We start from the raw sequence: 21,189 nt of genomic DNA, 5'->3' as shown, positions 1-21,189 counted from the left end.
AAATTCAGTGGAGTGCTACAACAGTGGCCAACTGTTAAAAATATTGATATTTCTAGCATAAATTCAGTTAGGTTTGATTTCTGAAAGGTGTCTTGTAAACAGGCTGACTGGCACAATCCTGTCTTTACAGGAAAGAGAGCAGAGGAAACTGGGAAAAGGGCGAGCATAGAAGGCCAAAACAAATTTAAAGCTGTACTAATGACATCTGACATCATAAAAAAAAATGTTCACTGTTTGTATTCTCCTGACTATGGCCTGACTCTTTCAAATACAGTGATAAAATAGATATAATGCAATAAAAGTAAGTAAAAGTAAAAAAAAACAAAGTAAATATTAACCCAGGTGACACAGAGAACACACAGAACTAGGACAGTGGGTCATAACACAGTTCAACACAAAGTAAAGCATAGCTGACCTTGTAGACCTTCAGCGCAGCTTCGTGCCTCTGGTTGGTCGCATGCAGTCTCAGCTTCTCCACACTGTTGCTGTAGTAGTCGCAGGCGTTACACTTCAGGTGCACGGGGTTGCCGATGGCAATGCACTTGAGACGCCACTGGTTGGCTTTGCCACCTTCCTTGATGTGGGCCACCAGCTGATACTTCTGCATGTGCTTGTCGGTCTTGCAGTGGAGCTGGAAATTGGCCTTGAGCTGCGTGTTGTAGTTGCACAGCTTGCATTGGTAGACGTCTCCCATCACGGCCCTCCACTCCTCTTCCGGAAGCGATCGCTCTGCCGCCACGTGCCCGCTGAGGGCTTCCAGGCTGTCAGAGCTGAATTTGTTGCACACCGCGCACTGGAAGAGCTTCAGCAGCGGGTCGTTGATGCAAGGTGACAGCTCCCCAGCAGAGAGGACGGACAGGTCATCACCCATTAGCTGACCACTCGCAAGACGCAGCTCCGCAGGCAGCTCATTATTTACTGCAGGGGGAGAAAGAGAGAGAGAGAGAGAGAGAGAGAGAAGGAAAGGTGGGGGGGGGTGGAGAAGGGAAGAGGTGGGGCACACAGGGAGGAGAAAAAGAGAAAAGGTTTTTTTTTATTATTATTAAATGAAATTTAAAAAGAGCTGAGAGACTGGTGTAGGGCACCCATACAAAAGGATTTGATAAAATAAAGCCCCAGTAAGGAGTATGGCTTTTATAAAGCCTTAACTATAAAAAGCTATAATAGGATTGAATCAGGATCAATTACAATCATCCCTTTCAAGTTCTAAACTCCCTCATCAGATAGCTTTAATTATTCCTACCAGGCATTCCTGAGTTTGTACTCAGGGATGTTTTTTTTTCTCTCTCTCTTTAAAGACACAAACCTGATCAATATAAAACGAGCCTGCCTCAACAGTAGCCCAAAAAATTAAAATGATAAAAAACAGATCATCTTACATCTAATTGTAATTTAGTTCTTTGATCTCTGCACTTTTAGAAGCAAACTAGATCATTTCACATACTCTAAACCCCCTAGAAAAAAGCTTTGAATTTAATAATTACACAAGATCAAGACAAGGTACAAATATAGCATTTTGTTAGACGAGAGTTTCTGAGTTGCTGGATGAAAGATAATGTTTTGTTTTTTTTTTTGTTTTTTTGTGGAAACAATATTTCTTGACAGGCTAATGTATATGTGTCAATCTATACTACGTATGGAGGTAAAGATCCAAGAGATTAATGCACAAGGGTATCGGCTTTCAGAAACAGATGCAGAAAGGGGTTTTTTTGGTCTTGACCGACAAAGTGAAAGAATAAAACTGCTGCTGTATGTTGTTCGTATGCCATCTGCTCCCTACAGCCAATGTTAAGACGAGGGCTAATCTTAAGAAAATTAGGAAACAGATTCTCACATGGCAGCTCAAATCACAGAACAAGTCGAGAGCAGGATACAATAATGACAAGAGTAATAAGACCGGAGTCAGTGAAGGAGACAGAGAACAAAAGAAAGTGAGTGACAAGCATATCCAAGGGGGGAAACTACTCACCGTGACCGGGAGCCAGAGCTGCGGCAGTGCTAGGGTCAAGCTGGAAGGGGTTGATCATCATTTGTGGGTCTGAAGGGTTCTCCAGTTTCATACCAGTGAGCCCGATGTTCTGGGCCAGGTAGTACTGGTAGAGCTCTGCCTCGGCCGGTGCCAAGCCCATGTGCAAGTTGTGCTGGATCTGCTTCATGTTCTGCTGAAGAAGCATCATGTTGTGCATGTGTTTCTCACTTGTCATGTGGATGCGCAAATTGCGAGCCACATTGGTCTCATAGTCGCAGACCTCACATCGCCATGTGGGTTTCTGTTTGGGCTTGGAGGGTGAGGGGGTCCCACACCCGCTCAGGCTGGCGTTGGACACAGGAGCAGCATGGTTGTAGATGGCTTCCGTTCCTCCGTTCTGCAGCGTCTGCACATTGTTAAGGTGCTTGTCCGACTGCATGTGTATGCTAAGGTTGCCTTTGGTGGTTGTGGAGTAGTTGCACACCTCGCAGCGGAAAGGTTTGTAGCCGCAAGTATAGCTCTCACCCCGGGCGAGTCGAGGGTGAGGCTGGCCCGTGCGGCAATAGACACAAGAGCCTTCAGACTCTGGGTGCTTCTCCTTCATGTGAGCATCCAGGGTCTGCTGGTACTTGTAGTGCCAATTGCATTTGGGGCATTTCAGCGTCTTGCAGGAGTTCCGTGAGTGCATCATGGTCATGTGACCACCAAGTGAACGCGAGGAACCTAAGACAGTGTCACACTTGGGGCATTCAATTCCACTTCCAGGAGAGCCTTCTCCCGGGCCGGGTGTGCCAGGGGTGCTGGGTGTGGCAGCATGCTGGTGCAGTGGGCCAGGGCTTTCATCGTCTCGTCGCATCATGTCAAGAGGAAGAGATGACGGACTGCCATCCCTGCCTCCGTTGGAGTCGCAGCCATCTTTGCTGCCTCCGCTCGTGTAGTCATTGCTGTAGTCCAAGCTGGCAGCAGCTTGCTTTGTCTTCTCTAGGTCATTGGCAACAGTCACAGAGGAATTAGTACCCCTTTCAGTAAATTTTAGCACACTGGACGATAAAGGAGAAATGCTTTGGTTTAAGAGAGGGAAATCTTTGCTACTGGTACTATCCCCAAGTTCACAAACGCCATCGTCGTCGAGCTCATTCAAATACATGTCTTCATCCTCCTCAGCGTCGGCCATGTCTCTGGGCTCACTTTTGATGGGGAGCTCACCATTGGCATGCAAAGTGCTAATGTCCTTCTGCCGTTCACAGTTGCTCTCCTGATCCCTGCACCCAGTTCCTGGCGACGAGCGCTGGAGAGACACAGAGCTGACGGGGGATTTGAGTGCCGAGGTGGTCGCAACCCCGAGGTTCAGTTCAGCCTTTGGCATCTGGGCACTCCTGGGCGACTGGTCTGCAGAAGATGCCAAACTGGCACTTCCTTTTAGGAAGGCGAAACCAGCCTGCAGGGAATCACCATTTTCTATGTGAAAGGTGTTCCACAGGCTGCGAATGCCTGGATCAGGGCCCATGAAGTTTGCAGTAGAAAAGTGTGGTAACACAGAATTGTTTTTTTTTGGTTCCAGAAAGCTTATAAGAGGTTCTTTGTCTTTACCAATGCCCTGTATGATGGCAGAGACATATTTATTACTAAGGAGCTTTTGCTCCTGTTCATTGAGGGTCATCCGATGATCATGCACAGCATGGGTTACAAATGACCTACTATAACCAAAAGACAACTTGCACAAGAAACACATCAGAATAGGTTTCCTTTTCCCATCACTAATGCAACCATCAAATTTAGACAAGTCCACATTGTTTGGAACATCTTTGGACACACAGGAGTTTTTGGCTGCGCCATCAATGGTAAGATAGTCTTTATCACTCTTGTGTCGGAGATCGTACACACGGAAACTGTGCAACACAGGACCATCTCCTGCTAATGCTGAGGTATTTGGGAAAGCCTGATCGGCCGTGAATGGTTTCCCGAGGGATGAAGTGATGTGAAAGGTATTGATCACTTGTGGATAAAAGGACATGGGGGCTGTGGCCGACTGCTCAGTCTTGTCCCCGGCAGCAGTTTGGGAGTTTGAAAACAGTGCTGGGGAAAAGAGGCTTTTGACCCCTGACTGGCCACCTTCTTTGGAGTCCTCAAGAATAAAAGCTGAGCCATCTGGCTGGTAAACTATCTCTCCTGTCAGGTTCTCTACATCGCTGTCCTCAAGGTCACTGACCTCGCTCTCATTCTCGTCCTTCAGAAGAGGAAGGCGAGCGTTCGGGCAGTGGTGCTCCATGTATTTCTGTAAACTCGAGAAGGAAGTGGCACATTCGTTGCAGGGGATCTCTTTAGTGGCCGCACCTATCGCATTTTCTGCGCTCAATCCCAACGCGATCTCTCGACGGCTCTCCTCCGTCCTCAGGTTGTCATCCGCAGGGCTGTTTTCCTTGTCAGGCTCCATCCCAGGGACTTTCTCTGGCACCTCATTATCAAGATGTGTCGTCTCACGTAGCTTTGATATCTGCTGCCCATTTTCCTGCCTTGAGAGAGAAGGGGAATCACAAGTTTCCATGGTAATCACTACATGGGGATCTCATTTCATCCAGCCTGTCAGGGACCTGCATAAATAAGATAAAAAAGAGAGCAAATACAAATTAGAACATGTATAACGATAACGAACCTGATCTTTAGCATATGTTATCCTTGATGATATAGAGAGCATTCCTGAGCTGCAATTATTTGTGAATTAGCTCAAAAATTAGCAGAGGTTAACAAGAGGTTTCAATTGTTAAAAAAAGCAGTTTAAGTATGAGACTTTTTCAATAACATGTGCAGCACTCCCTTTAAGATTAGACCACTCCCACATAGATGTGCTGGTATTCGATAATGCGATATCACGGTAATGAATATGCACAATATTGTTATCATGGGCACTTCTAAATACCGTGATTATTTATATATTACAAATTATTCAGAATTTGGGATGCATTTTAAGAATACTTTTTCCATCAACTCTATGTATGCTGTATGCTGCTTGAAAGAGTGTGTGCTCAGATGTAAACGAGCACGCATGAGAAGCATGAACACGTGAGAGTTGCGCTGAATGAAAGCACATTCACCCTCTGACAGCAGATGGCCTAAACTGTTGAAAATGCAGCCATTACCCTGGAAACCCCATAAATAAAGCAGCTGTACTACTACTGAACATATTTAAATAAGGAGATTTAAATTTCCATTCAGATTTGTAGATTTGCTATATGGTGTTCATCACAGCCAAATACTTAAATATTTAGACTTAGTAGGCTATTTATTTTCAAAGTTTTTTTTTTTTTTTTTTTTATCTGGACTACAACATGCTCTAGATATTGTCTGAAAGTGTTTTGATTCTTTATTGTTAATTCAGACTTTACATTATACATTAGGGCTTCATTAGTTAACATTAGTTAATGGATTAGTTAGCAAACTGCCAATGAAAAATTCTTCTGAACATTCATTAATCTTAGGTATTCCATTATTTAATAACACATTGTTAAGATCGAGAGTTGCAACTGTTACTTAATGAGCTAACATGAACTAAGACTTGTATTTTAATAACTTCTGTAGCAAATGTGGCTATTGCTCATTGTGAATGTTAATGCGTTAACAAATGAGGTCTCATTGTAAAGTGATACCTATTGATATTTATAGTTCTTTTGCACTTTAATCTGTGTAAAACTTTTAACTTTATATATTTTTTTTTCTGTATTGCTCTATTGTATTTAAATCTTCAGTTATTTTTGTTATAAGAAATATTTAACCTGTGATACTATATTATGACCACTATTTAAAATAAATTTCTATACCGTGATAATATTGTATACCGTGATAAAAGCATTAGGAACAGGAAAAGTTGATAGCGGCATATCCCTACTCCCACAGAAATGTTTCTGCGAGCCCCTTTATCACTGCAACATAATTACAATAAGCAAAGAAAAGAGGGGTGGACCACCACATTCAAATCATGACCACTTTGGCAAAGAGAGGCAGTATCTCTAGGCAGTTCCTATGTTACTCAGTAAATCAGCTTATACCAAATCTTCCCTCTGAGAGATCCCCCAGCAGGTATCTAACAAGCCCTGATTAAGCAGCCATCCAAATTCTAGCCCACGCTTTGGCCTCTCCGACAATCACCTCAAACTCAAATTAATATTTAGCACACCCAGTCCAGTCACCCCGGGAGGGCCATCTCGCAATTTCTTTTCACTTTTTTTGTTTTTCATTTTTCATCCTTGGCAGCCCACAAAAACCCAAGCGCATAAAGCACACCATTTGAAATACCATTGCGATGTTATCTATCCTGGATGGCTGCCCATCTCCCAACCATCACTGTCTCAATCAGGGTCTCTCCTGGCTTTCACAAATCTTATGTGCACCTTGCTGATGAAAACCCTTCAATCATTTTTTTTTTTTTCTTGGACAACACACAATTTATTCTCAAGGCTGGCACTGCAGATTCAAAAACTGGGACTAAGCTTGGACGCTGAAATAGAGTTGGATCCGAAGCATATGTGCCTACCTTGCCCAGATGTGCGAATGAGGCCCAGAGAGCAAAGAGAAACCCAGCTGCTCCAAATTTTCAGTGTGATATCAGTGTGTGCAGAAGAGGTAGAGATTTGTGGTGAAGGCCAACAATGACAGGCTTGCAACTGCTGTGTTTTCAATTAGAATTAAATGCACTCAAGACAGACCCAGAATTTTAAAACGGCAGCCCTGTCTGCTGCACCAGGATTATTTTTTAATTATTCTCAAGAATATAGGAAATTTGATAATAGCTTATTGAACACAATGCAATTTGGAAAAGCATTTTAAAAAAAAAATGCAAACGAGGTTAAAAGATGATGCAAAATTAAACAACAATTGCAAACATGCCCTCTCCACATAGCTATGTGCAAATCACTTTTTTCCAGATCATTATTTTGATACAAAGCAAATCAGGGATTCATTTAAATGAAGCCTTGGATAAATACGTCTGGAAAATCATATGGATATTACACACAGAAAAGATCAATTTTACTATTGAAATCAAGTATATTCTTAACACAAGAAAATGCACAGAAGTAAAGAATTTGAATACTTCTGCTAGGAAATGCAGATAAGCTATCACATTAATGAAATGTAAATTAAATTGTATAATAAACAAATGGTGGGGGTGATCTGCACAATGCACTGCTGAAGAAAATAAAGAGATTGCTCCCAAATGCCCTGAGAGCAACACTGTTCAGCAATTAGTGCAAAATTAGCACCTTTTAGAATTAGCTTCACGCAAGAAAAGAAGAAAGGTGTGTCTGTGTATGTGTGCAGTGGCGAAGTTTGGCGGGGGGTCATTTATGCAAGCCGAGAGGAATGTACGTCTCCAAAAACACACGTTTGGCAGGGAAGCGAGGACTAGATTACAGTGTTCTCCTGTGATAATTTCTGCATCTCCCAGTGTAAGATCACAGAGCCAGCAGCTGTGCCTCCAGGGCCTGTGGGCGCTGGGTGAGTGTGTGAGCCGCACACAACATTCCAGCGACGTTAACACAAAACCCACTGCACATCATAAAACAAGCAACCTTCACAAAACACACACTCTCCCTCATGTGTCTACCTTGTCAGCGGCTGCCTGTGATTTGTTTCTCTTTGAATTCAGCCTTTAAAAGGTATCAAATACAATATGGAAGCTGTAATTATACAACCGGCTTCCTCATTCTCTTTTTTCCTTCTTTCAGGTAGTAGAAAAATTGAATTTATGCAGAGATTTTGTGTGCAACTGCGCGTGTTTGTTGCTTTCCTTCGGATCCTAACACACAACATCAGTTAATGCGGGTCCGGACATAAAACACGCAGTTTGAGATGAATTATGCATTTTTTGACACTTGAAGTGCTGAGAGAGATGCCTCCTCTGGATTTGCCTGTGTCTCTACATTTTTGGCTATGCATGTGAATCATTACATGCCTATGAATTATAAAGCAAGGCACAAAAGAGCTAAACAGCTCAGAGCTACGCTTGTTTTGATATGAGGCAAGTATCCAGGGATGCTGAGAGCACCTCTAGCTTTCATATTGATATTTCGCATCAGAAGACGTTTCATTGACAATCAGCCCTGGTAACTTAAGTGTGCCCATCAATTTCTTCCCACAAAAATAAATATAAAAATCACTGTTTGTTACAGCAAGTCACTGCATATTATCCAGACATCCTCAAGCGCTCAAGATTCCTGACAAGAACGACTTTAAAGGAATCACATGCAGGCGTCTTTCTTCAAACCAGCTCAATCTCGATTGTTAACATACTCTCTTTTCCATTAAAAAGAAACAGAAACTAGTCTTAAGTACATACTTTGCTATTAAAAGGGGCTCTATGTTCTTTCAGACTGCATTTTTCCTCTGTTAACACCTTTTTCTACACAACGTTTTACAATTCCTCCAACGTGTTGTAACTTAACTGTGAAACAGCTTTTCTCTCTCGTCTTACTTTCCCTCCTTCTACTCGGTCTAAAAAGCAAAGGCTACAAAAAGAAAAAGAAAAAAAAAACAAACACTAAGCTCTTTTTCTTGGAACTGAAAGAGCGCTCTCTCAAAACAATGAGGACAGATCTCATTGCATGGAAATGGCTCCCGTTCCCATTCGAAGAAAAAGATGGCAAACAGTGTTTCAACCTCTGTTTTTTAATTAAGACTGTCTCGGCTTCGCTCTCGGTTCTCTGTGGAGACGCTGCCTGTGAAGTGATTAAAAGAATGTGATCTGATCAAGAGACGGGAATAATGGAGTAGGAATGCTAGGTTTACCCGAGTGCTAAGACTACCCCTGATCCAACCCACGGCCCCCCACCCAAAGAAAAAGGATTTCATCACCCTTTCTTCCCTAAATAGTTTTTCAGGTCGTACTTTTTTTGAGGCATAGACAAAAGTTAAACGTTAGCGTGCACATATGTGTCACGCGTTGCTGAAGTGGAACTGCAATACAAATGGGAAAGAAAGAAACAGGAAAAATAGGTAAAACGCCTCCGAATTATATCCGATTTAAGAAAGGTCACCCCAGCCTCTGCTGGGGCTTTTCTCAACACCAAATCCTCTATCAAAATGTCATAGTGAGTTAGGGAAAGACAAAAGAGAGTCACAGCATGCAAACTGCACATATATCTAATCCTAACAAAGGCATGAATAGGCCTTCACAAGTCTAATTATACTTGTTTATTTGTTGCCATGCAGAAAGAACTGATGAAAAATCCATCAAAGTGGTATTATCCAAACATCAAGAGCTTCTCTGGCCTCCAAGGACACCGGGAGGCTTAATTCTTTCTTGTTTAAGTCCAAAACAGAGAGAGAATTGCAAAGGGGAGAGAGAAAAGGAGTGTGGGGGGGGTGCGGTTTTGCATGACCTTTTTTTCACAAAGGCTTTTCCCGACCCCGTCGATGCCCAGAGGTGTAACAGTAGAAGCAGGATATCTCCCCTGTGCCATAACCACATTTAAGGGCCTCATTTTCAATACGCAACATATCATTACTGTCGGGTGTGGCATATCCACATCAGCAAAAAGACGTCTATTTAGCTGTTGTACAAATTACCTTTCTGTGGCTGGAGTTTAACAAAAGAGTCAAACGATTTGAAGCACAAAACAAGTTAAGTATGAAAAAAGTTCCAGTTTTTAAATCTTTAAAACCTTGTACTACTAAAAACGAAAGAATGGGGGGAAAAAAACGTATCACGCGACCTAAGTTTTACATACAAAATTACTTCAAAAAGACCCTTTAAATGAGAGGGGGGAAAAAAGAGTGCCTGGGTTTATACGACTCCCTCTCCCATTCGAAAACTTTTAACAGGAGAGGCCGGTATCAAAGGGAAACATAATCTACATAGCTAATGTCTTTTCTCAATTCAAAGCAGAGAAGGCTGCAATTTCTCCTTGCTGGCAATCTGGAAACACTCTGGAGTTAATTACGCCTGATTCGAAATGAACCGCACAAACAAAGGCCAGTCTATGTCCAGACTATTATACTGCATTAACCGGCTTTAAGCTTCCTGCGGATCATTCCGAGGCTCTTCCATTACCCACCCCTACCGTCCCGACACAGAGAAAAAATGCCTGCACACCCTGGATTAATGAAAAGGAGCGTAAAAAGAATGTGTGACGACCTCTCCCGACACAGTGCAAACTTTCAGTCCAAGTCACAGAAAAAGGGGAGAAGGTAATTAAGTTAGAAAGAAAAGGTCCTCACGACAAACAATGAGGCAGTGTCTCTGGAGGAGCGCAGGGGGGTGAAAAAAATCATTAACATTCTTTTTCAACTGAGAAAAAGAGAAGGAGGGGAAAGGAGAACGTATGCTGGCAGGTTCCCCACTAGTCTTCCTCTTTAGCCTTTTTTTCACCCCACATCTGGTTTCACATCTTCTCTGGTGCCCGTGTCCACGTGACACAGCAGATCATCTCTTTAACCCCACCTCTCTCTCTCTCTCTCTCTCTTCACAGTTAACTTAGAGAGCGTCGCAGAGACAACCACGCACGTTTGCCCACCTGAGACCCATCAGGCATATTTGCTGTGTGTTTTGCTAAGAGAAATAAGCCAGATGCAAATCAGTGCGTCGCCCCTGGTGAGTCTTACGGCTTAATTAGGAAAGCAGATATGCTGTTTCCTCTTTATAGTAATGGCGCACAAACAAATAAAAACATGCACAGGCACTGTCAGAGAATATGACTAAACACTAGAAACGCACATTTCTCAGAGGAGGCACTGACTAAAATTAGAGTTGTTTTCTCCGATTCACTGGCTTGACGTGAATTCATCTCGTGATCTTTCTGCTGTCCACACAAGCACAAGTGATGAATATGTTTGCTTTCTGCTTCGCTTTTTTTCTCTTCGAAGGAGGGGGGAAAAGTTCAGAGCATTTTCCTTTTGTGTGAATGATGAGTGTTTTTTTTTTTTTTTCCCGTTCTCAACAAGAAAAGCAGAGAATCTAATTGTAGCTTTGCCCGTCTGTGTTCAGTAATCACCCTCTTTGTCTAGTTTTTGCCGAGCTGGATTAGAGTTAAAATGATGACTGACTAATCCTTTGATTTCCCTGTGCTAAATAAATTTTAATCTACTGGTCAAACATGTTCTTGTGAAGTACAATACATACAATATGAAAGCGCTTACCAGTTACATAAATCGTAGTTTTACGCACATCTGTTTGAAAGCACTAGTCCCTTCCAATACATAAAAACAAATAAAGCAGAATTAAAAACGTCAGTCCTGCAATCGAAGTTGTCCGAATGAGTGACGCTCATGTAATCACACGCTTTGTGTTCGCTGCTTTCAAATAAGGCCTACAAACATGGCTTACATTGCAGTGATGGGGGTGAGGACCAAACACACACACACACACACACACACAAAGTCAAACACAGGCCACATATTTCACCTCCAAAAAACACATGGGAGGGGGTGAAATCACCGTTTAACAAGCCATCTAAAAATATACCCTGTTAAGCCTGTCAGACAGGTGTTATATTTCTACGGTCGTCCTCTGTTAACTAACTTTAACCTGATGAATGTTTTGACACGCTACCGCATGGGCCTGAAGCAGTGAGCAGGCGCCATTTGGAACGAGAGCCCGTTTTTCGCTCGCAGATTTTGACCTTTCCGTGCTGTCATTTTCCCAGAGAAACAATAAAAGTTTAAAGTTCAAGTTGCTCAGTAAAGACGAAGCATCCAGCCTGCCGGTCCTGTAATTATCTAGTATTATAAACATAATCACAGGCCAGGTATCCCTGCATGCATTCCAGCGCCGCTAGCTATGCGCTAACCAGAGAGTTCTTCACGCAGGAATTTCACAAAACATGTCAAACAATCTATTAAAGCATGAATTACTGCTAACTAAGTTCTCCCGTGCAGGCCCTAATGCCTTTATATGGCAGCACGAGAGATCGTGCTCCTGATCTCCCTAATTTCTGGAGCCAGAGAATTACTAATTAACTTAAGGTCTGGGCCTATATTTAATTAGAGAGTTCTCCAAATGAACTTTAGACCAAAGGCATTTGCTTTTTTAAACAAACTCTGTTCTGACAGCTGTTGCGAGTTTACCCTTGTATGCCCACAAAAAAACATTTATTTTCAGAGCCATCATGGGGTCATTATTTCTTTAAGGAGGAACCGGAGTATTCCGCTTGAAAAGTGTACACTTTAATTGGATTTCACTCCAAACAAACAACTGTCAGATGTAATTAGAATGAGCTGAAATTAGGGCCACAATATTCCATTATCAAATAAACGGAATGTCACGCAAACTACCGATTCAATTTTCAAAGTTAATTTCGACGAATCTGGCAGTCACGTCCCTTCGTCTGCTTTCTACAATCACCAGACAAAATGACGTGCGTAGTAAAATGATTAATCCTTTTTTTGACTCATTAAAAAAAATCATTCATTTAATGGCGTATTATAAGGGAGCCAAAAATTGTTTCTTTGCAGATGAAAAGGGCAAGAGACCGAAAAAATATCTGTGAGCAGTGCTAATGAAGAGAAACATTAAACGAGTCTGTGGTTATTGCCACTTACGCCATTTGAAAGCCTATATGGGCCGCTTTGGCCCGACTGTAACATTATCAGTGCGCTACAGCGGGGAAGGCCACATTGTGTTATGCTTTTCAGATCGCTAAGGCCTCAACAAGACACTGGGGGTATTTTAAGGTCAATGACAACCTAGATGAGAAAACAAACTCTGGATCAGCATAACCGCCAACTAATTAAAGCAAAGAAAACACATTATACCTACAGCTCTGAATGGTAATAGTCAGGGGGAAGAATGATTTGTTTTGCTATCAAATGCCATGCAGTAATAAGCATAAAGCTGTGGTGAGAGAGTGTTTTGAAATGCAGAGCCCAGATGCGAGCGCATGAAATGGCACATATACATTTGTTTCAACAAATCTCACAGTCTCGCAGGCATTAAATGGAAAATAATCTGGCTTTCTCAAAAAAAAAGTATTCGTCGAGCCCCCATCCGTCGTCAGATTTAACAGCCCTCCGGTCCGCCTTCATATGCATCGCTTGATCTTCGCAAAGGCCTCTGATTTGATTTTATATGAAACAACCTCAAAGGACCTCAATTTTCCTTAATGGTTTTTTCATACGCTTTCCATAGGTCTTTTTTATTACACTTTCTTTGATTGTCCATAAATTAAATGGTTATGGGCACAGCAAGCAGGGCTCCCTATTGTCTCCACATAAAACTAAAAGAAATCTCCCTCCAAAAAAAAAAAAACAAAGAGGACAAGGTGAGGCAGAAAATCGTTGTTTCTCCAAAAGCCCAAAATACAGACGACACCGTTACCTTTTTTCTCTTGGCTCAATGCAATACTTTGTTCTTTTTATTTCACGACCACCATTCTCTAACGTGAGCTCCGCTCGCTACGCATTTAATCTGGTTCTGTTGCTACACGTCATTAAAACGAAAAAGACGACGACCCACGCCGGGACACACAAAACCAGCCTTCAGTCCATGCCACTCATCTGCCCTGATGGAAAGTCTAACCCCCTTTAAAGCAAATAATTAAAGATGATTCCAACACACATGCCAGACCAGAGCGAGACAGGATATGAGAAGTCTAGCATTAACCAAATACTTCTCCGGGGACTTCTCTTGCTCAGCCTCTGGACTAACACAAACACTGGGCCAGTGTCATGTCTGGAAAACCGCTCTTTTTCTTCAGACACATACACACAGGTGGAACAGCCATGTTAATATCCTCATCACAGGGCCAGATGAACTAAGCGGCATGAATATTCATGAGGGCAGGCTCTCATTTATCTGTTTACATAAGGCACTGCCGGTCATACATATTCAATTATGGCCTCATCCCTCTCTTGACGACTAATAATGGGCTTGTTATCCAGCAACGAGGGTGCGTACGATTTTTAAGTGTATATCTGTCTGAATGGAGCACCTATAAATTTTTATCTACATATGGAGGGAGAATCAGGAAGAGGATGTCACAGTTAAGCTCAACCTTTCCCCATATAATTGTACTTAGACATGAAATAAGGTGCTTCACAACAGCTGTGGCAATATGACAATCCCTGCATGATATTTAATGCACACTTGGTTGCTGTGATCTGGAGAGACACAAATCTTCACCAGATTATCTTGTTGCACGGTATCTCAGCTGCTTTGAAAAACGACACAGATAGTCAAATGCTAAAATATTATTTTACAATAGATTCAAAATATTTTTAAGTCTCATAGAGAAGAACAGCTCGTTTTTACATGCCACCTGATCAAAAAATATAACATATCAGGGGTCTTTCAATCTTTAGCTGCCAATAGTCTCTGCAACAATGACTGAAAACTAGAAAACCAGTGCATTCACCGGCTCAGGAATGGCTATATGGACACAGCTGCGTTTACATAAGCTAAATGCTCTTCTCTTCTTCTTCTTTAATCTGAATTGTGTCTTAAAAAAATACTCTGTGGACTTTGTACACAATATTTGGTCTATTCCGTTCATTTCTATACACGACTGCATTTTCCAGTGAAATGCCTAAACGTTTCTTTAGTTTGCCCCCCCCCCCCCCCCCCCCCCCCATTTTTAATATCCTGTAGCAAAGGCGTCACGAAAAACCAAAGAAGGCCTGAGAATACGAATGGGGAAAATCCCCTTCTCCGATGAGACGCAAGCTGACAGTAAAAGTAATGTAATCCTGACTGGCAGAGGACCAAGAGCAACAAAAACATTTAGATAACTGTGCTCAAAAATGAAAGTTCTCAATGAGGACAAAAATTACATTTCCTCACGATAACAAGTCCTTCTCATAACAACCCTTACGATTGTTTGAAATGTCCATGTCCTCATCAGTCATGTGTTCGCACACATCGGTAGGAACAGCGTGTAAGTCGCGGAAAAGCAAGAGATGTTTTAACTACATCCAAGCTGCAGAGTAAGGAGAGCACATCTCGAGGGCCGGTGGTGGGGGGAAAGGGGGACAATCCACAGCATACAAGTTTCACTTGGCAACCGGGCCCACATCAACATCTGGTTGAGCTTGTCAGTACATGCCTGATTCAACCAGACACTAAAGCATGACTTGTCTAACAGTAAGCCTTGTTTGAAATGAACAGACGTGAAGCGTCATCCACGGTGTATCCTCTTCTTTAGCGCTGGGGTTAAAAAGACTGACATCGCCACCTTTCACAATCGACTCAAAGCGACTTGCTTTTCACCCCTGGAATGGTCAGAAAAAGAAACAGAAGTGAAAAGAAGAAGAATCATTTTGTTCGTGATAACCTGTGAGCACTTATCCCGGCTACAATTCCTTTCCCTTAATCATTTGCATATGAAAGGATAGCTCTAGTCTATAAAAGGTCAGTGAAAGATGATCAAGGCCTCACAGAACACAACAAAACACGAAAAAAACGTCTCTGGCGGCGGCTCGCGTTCATTTGAGAGACCTCAATGTCAGTGTCGCTGAGATCACGGAAGCGGCGCTCACGTCACACCCGGCACCTTCCCCCCAAAACAAAAAAACTAGAGCTAGAATCCGACCATCCTCCAAAACGCCTCATCTATAATATATGAGTGCCGTATTAAGTGTTTTTTTTTTTCACGCACGCACAAGCACACGCAAAAATTCAGGCTTGGAATGTTTTAACAAAAGGATAACAAACATATTCCTAGTGTTCTCGATCAAAACCGCTCCTGTTTATATTGAGGAAAGAACAAAAAGAACTAAAAAGTAAGAAGCATTTCTAGCGTTCAATCAAAACCTGTTTAAAGTGAGATTGACACTGGAGGAAAAAAGAAATCCCATCTCTGCAGAATCCACTCCCTAGCTCTGCTATTGTGCCTGAACGCTACTGAATAAAGCATACGGGCTGCTATTTACCAGTTGAGAGACACCATTATCATACATATTACTTCACATGATGGCAAAATCTGCAGGCATCTTGGGAGGCTTCAGGAATATGAAGCCTGTGCCTGTTGTCTCAAGTCCTCGACAAACATCTTTGGGGACAAGCGGGGCCTGGATAGAAAGGACGAGAAGGCACCGTTTCCATCTCGCTTTCATCTAAGTCACTCAGTCAACCATTCAGTGCCCCATTCAAAGCCGCTGTGCATTATGCAAAAAAATGCTAATCCTTTTCCGATGCTTTTTACACTTGTACAAACCCTGCATTCCCTTTCCTGAAAAGCAATTATATCAGTTTACATTTCTGTCAAAAAACAGGATTACTTCAGGAGAACTAGCACTGCAGCAGGCTTCCACCCATCTATAGCTGAAGGAAACTAGAGATTATCTGCGACAGTATTTTTTTCCCCTCCTCTTCCACTCTCTTTAAAAAAAAAAGTGAAGAGGCCTAAAGAATGTGATTTAATTAGCCAAAGGGAAAAGAATAGATCTTTAGTTGCTGTGGAAACTCTTTCTGACCTGACCTTCTCTTTGCAAAAAGCCCCGAACAGAACGAGCCTCAGTCTGGTCTATTAATCAGAAACAAATTATGAAAGAATGTTGTCGGCCTGAATAATGCTGCCCATTCTGTGGTGAGATCAGCAACAGCCTTCGCTCTTGCTTTCATTGTCTTTCAGCGCGTTTGACAGCCTGACATGACGAATGAGATCAGGAAGACCCCGGATTTGCATATGCAAATTCCCACATGAGGGAAACGTGTCTAAACAAGTGTTATCGTGAGGCAGATTAAGTAAGCCGTCGTGCTTTTGCTGTTTTTCGGGGGCCACCGCCATAGTCAGGGCTATTAGTCAGCACAATTAACCCCATCTCCATGGCTACTAATGAAATTTTGCCATGGTACGACTTAAATTAGATAGCTGGTTATGCGTTGCCACCGTCCGACTCCGAATCCATTATTTGCCCCAGGAACAATGAGCCGTTTGTGCTCAGCTGATCTTCACCAGCTGAACAAACCTCTGAGTTAACAATTTGCATATGTTAATAAAATTATGTCCTAATTACATGAAACTTGTACATAGTCAAATGCACTTTCCCTAGGCGCTATGGAGCTTGAACCCCATCCAAGTGTTTAACCCTTCAGAAAGCCTCTAAGCAGGGGAGGCTCTTTCTGCCTCAGAAATGCCTCGGGGCTGACACAAAAAGGCCCCCCTTAATACATTAAGCCAGCTCCTGACTTCTCAGCTTTCCACCCACTGCTCTACGGACCGGGGCAAGTACTGCATCCTCCGAACCAAATTCAGTTGGGCCCACAACAAAAGCCCTATAGTTCCTCTAACAACAAAGTGACAGTTTTCCCAATGTTATCTATGAGGAGTGCACACACAAACACACGCATACAGAGGTTATTAAGCGGTTAATGTGCTCAGGAAACCACAACAAGCACTGGCAACTGAGTACATAAAATACAGAGCTCAAATAAGTTCTTGATATAAAATTGGGAAGCGCTTCTTCAAGAAAATGACAACGGGAAAAAATGGACAATATCTTACCGCAACGACATTAAGCTTGTGAAACTGTAACAGACAGGGAATCTTAAAGGAAACCATACAGTCGCAGCCAGATTAAAAAGGCCTTTGTCCTGCACCATGTAAAAAAAAAAATTCCTTCGTTGCCGGCAAAATTAAATTGGTCTGTTCAAAGGTTTAAGATGAGACCAAAAAAAATAAATTATATCACATATGAAATTCATGCCGCTCTGTGAAGCGTAGCACAGATGGTACGAGATGAATAAAAAGACAAACACCTAATGATAGAAAGCAGAAAGCTCAGAGGACTGTGGAAAAAAAAATCATTCCTGCTTCTTCTCAGTATTGCTGACCAACAACGAATTTCCACGACTGCAATGAAATAACAAGACGTGCTCCGGTGAATTGAAGCTCTTGGTGCTCTAAATGGTTCATATCACCACATTCGAAAATAGAAACCGTATTTCCCTGTCTAACCCTGTATAAAGCCTTCACGGGGAAAAGATTGTATACTGCAGCATTTTAGGGAGAAGCTGATACCATCAGTGATCACTGGTCTTGTGCTTTATTTTTATTTTTTAAGATGGATGCTGTCAAATGTGTGCATACATTATGAGTGTGTTTCTCTACCTGCATGTGTATGCAAACATTAGTGTGTGTGTGTGTGTGTGTGTGTGTGTGTGTGTGTGTGTGTGTGTGTGTGTGTGTGTGTGTGTGTGTTTGAATGGGGCTTCTCTTTTACAACTATCAATACCGGGATAACCACATATTAGCATTCAACCGAACACGCAGTCATCTCTCAGCCTTTTAGCCAAATTGGGTGTCTTAATGTCACAAAGCAGTGGCAGTCAACCTCTGCACGTTGCCATAGGAGTTTGGGTACTGAACAGCAGAACGCTGTGATAGGCTTGTAGCAAGCCACTCCGCAGAGCCAGATTTTAAATCATCCAGCCTCTTCTATTAGACTTGAGACTTATTGAGGTAGAAACCATAAAAAATGAAGAAGGGAAATTTAATCCCTGAAATATTGATTTGCACATTAATATCATATAGGCAGTGGGCAATTTGGCTTCATGGAAATGACACATTGTCGACCCTAGGAAAAGCCTCAGCCAATCTTACTGCAGAACATGTCTCAAGAGTTATTAAAGGCTCCTCTCGTTGGCTTCACAATATTCCGTGCTACCTCGAATCAATCTGTGCACTGTATGAAATTATGTGGACACAAAAACGCAAAACACATCTGATATTAAATCAAAGCACACTTAATAGATCCAGATGCCTTGTGGTGCCATAAAACGTCTCCATTTAAATGAACATTTCTAATTACATTAATGCAACCGAATGCACTGAACCACAATTTTTCTTAACCTTTTGTGTCTCTCTGTGACAGCAGATCTTAGACACAACCTTTTTTTAAAAATAAGATTTTTACATAACAGAACAACATTTCTGAATGGAACACAGCCTTTTTAGTCAACAGAAATAAAAATAATTAAAGCTGAAAATATAGATTTAATATGAAAATAGAGATAACACTTTTACATACAATACATACATATGTACATTATAATAATAATAATAATAATAATAGTGTTATTACTGAAACAAAAAAAAATCTAAATAAAAATAAAATAAAATTATATTAATGAAAACGAATCCAATAAAATATAGATGCAATTCCCGTGCAGTTCCAATTTGCAAACAAATCCAGGTCTCCACAAAGGATCGTATTAATACAAAAAGCGTACAAATCCACAATTTCTAACATAGAAAAATCAAACGCCGCTCATTTAATACACAAGCAAGCAAACATGCTGCCCGCGGTAAAAACAACTTGAAATCGTACAAAACACGGAGATCCAGACAGTGAATATCTGCTGGTTGAGAGAGCAGAGAGCGCAGACACACCGCGGCTCTGAGCTCTGCCTCCCCACTGCCTGGCTTTTTTCTGTGCTCTCAATGGAAGCGATCGATGCCCTTGTCACTGTCGCGTTCCAATCGGAGCCAAGACTCTGCCTCACACTCACCATCAACCCAAAAGCCAAGCGCTCACACACGTCACGGTCTTCAATGCCAATGTTAACGTTTTACCACAAAAAAAAAAAAAAAACGAAAACTCAACTTTAAGAATCTGCCTTACCGACCTTACTATAAACTCGGGGACAATTCTCTCAGGAAAAACGTAAAGGGATTGAAAGGAGAAGAGAAGGAAACTTACGGGCAAGACAGAAGAGACGAGTAGTTTAAACACGGAATGGGCTATCTGATGAAAATAGGAATGATTTCGGTCCTTTTTATTCCGTTTTCCACAGACACGAAGGAGTCCGGGAAATGGCAGAAGAGACCCTCGGCTGCTGTTAGAGTTCAATCGCTCCTATCGTTACCATCATCCGAGCCGCAGCGTGGAAAGACTGTTTTACACGTTGCAGGTAACATAAATATACAAAGAAGCGTCTTTTGGCTATCTGAGGAGAACTGCGCAGATTTTGAGTCTATCTCAAGATACATGACGGAAAACACCGGTCCGAAGCGACTTGCGTCGTCGTGTCAAAACGTAGCCTGCGCGTTTCTTACTGTTACAGGATATTGTTCTCGACACGTTACCTTTTCAAACAGATGTTTTATAAAACGTAATGACGTGTATTGTTTGAGATGTAAGATACGCAATTTGGTCAAATGTAAGGAAGCCCTGCTGTTTAGCGTCTGCTGTGATGAGGCGAGTCAACACAACAGCCGCGAGTGTACAAATCAGTCCACTTTTTACTCCGTATCAGCGAATAACGGTGGAAAATAGAGCGAAACTTAACATTTACGGCGGTTTGCTTGCAAATGAAACGAAATAGAGTCTGGAACCGGTTTACGGTAGATACGGGAGGACAACATCGCCTGACAGTTCGCGGCTGTTCGGCAAAACGAATGTTTTACAAACTGGGAGGAAAATATTTAGGCTGACATTTGTAGAAATTATATCACATAAAGCCGTAATCCGACAGCGGAATAGCGCAGATTCAGCAGAGCTAGTCGCGAAATAAAATCAATACTCGACCTAAATTTAACACCAACTAACGTTACTCAATAAAAGTTGAAGGGGAAAAAAACTTACTTTCTTCCCCCGCAGTTCCCTCCGATCCTTCTCTTGATATTTGCTTTTTCTGAAGAAAATCACATCCAATGGTAGCGCAAGTAGGTAACAAAAAGGATAAAAAGAAAAAAAAGTAACAATAATCCTCCAATTTTATTGGAAAAAACGTAAATACTACAGTAAGAGGCGATCCTTTGGGTCCGGTTGTGTAAAAGATGTGTCGACGACTGCCTAGCAGTTTCGGTTGTGGAGGGGTAAGGGAAAGGAGGTAAGGAAATGAAAATCCGATATGTCTTTATTCTGCTAATTATTATCGTTTTAGCCCTGTTTAAAAAAATGGCTGATTAAGTTGAGTGCGCATGTCTTTGTGTGTCTATTCTCGATATGCACTCTGGGAATGAGAGAGAGAGAGAGAGAGAGGGGGGAGTGAGCGCGAGAGGGAGGGAGAGAGCGCGAGGCAGAAAGAGAGACGTAATTAGTGAGGTGATCAACAGTCTCCACATTGCAAATGACGCGCCGTTTCAACTTGGAGAGCCGAAGGGCTGTACGAGCCAGATTCCTAAAATGATCTAATAGGGGGGAAATCTTTTTCGGTGGGCAAGACGTCCTGTAACGGCCTGGAACATTTTGTGGGACAAAAAGAGATTTTTTTTTTACTTTTTGAGTCATACCTGTAATCAAAGCTGTTGATTTTTTATTTAACCAAAATAAATAAATTCAGAAATGTTCAA

General features: G+C 42.0%; 1 protein-coding gene across 2 annotated transcripts in view; it reads right to left on the bottom strand.

Annotated features, from left to right (window-relative positions):
• The window catches only part of LOC128013319 (zinc finger homeobox protein 4), a 72,267-nt gene extending 51,324 nt beyond the window's left edge, over positions 1-20,943 (bottom strand). Inside the window, exons 1-3 of one of the 2 annotated variants that reach the window (XM_052596225.1) lie at positions 20,480-20,943; positions 1,970-4,560; positions 416-918 (exon numbers count right to left, since the gene is read on the bottom strand). In XM_052596225.1, the coding sequence (XP_052452185.1) occupies positions 416-918; positions 1,970-4,514 (3,048 nt within the window). In that variant the 5' untranslated portion in view covers positions 4,515-4,560; positions 20,480-20,943. The remainder of the gene's footprint in view (positions 1-415; positions 919-1,969; positions 4,561-20,479) is intronic. The other variant, XM_052596226.1, reaches the window with a different exon arrangement.
• Positions 20,944-21,189: the final 246 nt, after the last annotated feature.

This window comes from Carassius gibelio, chromosome B24 (assembly GCF_023724105.1).
Source record: "Carassius gibelio isolate Cgi1373 ecotype wild population from Czech Republic chromosome B24, carGib1.2-hapl.c, whole genome shotgun sequence".
Lineage (NCBI taxonomy): Eukaryota > Metazoa > Chordata > Actinopteri > Cypriniformes > Cyprinidae > Carassius > Carassius gibelio.
This window is presented reverse-complemented; position numbering and strand designations above follow the sequence as displayed.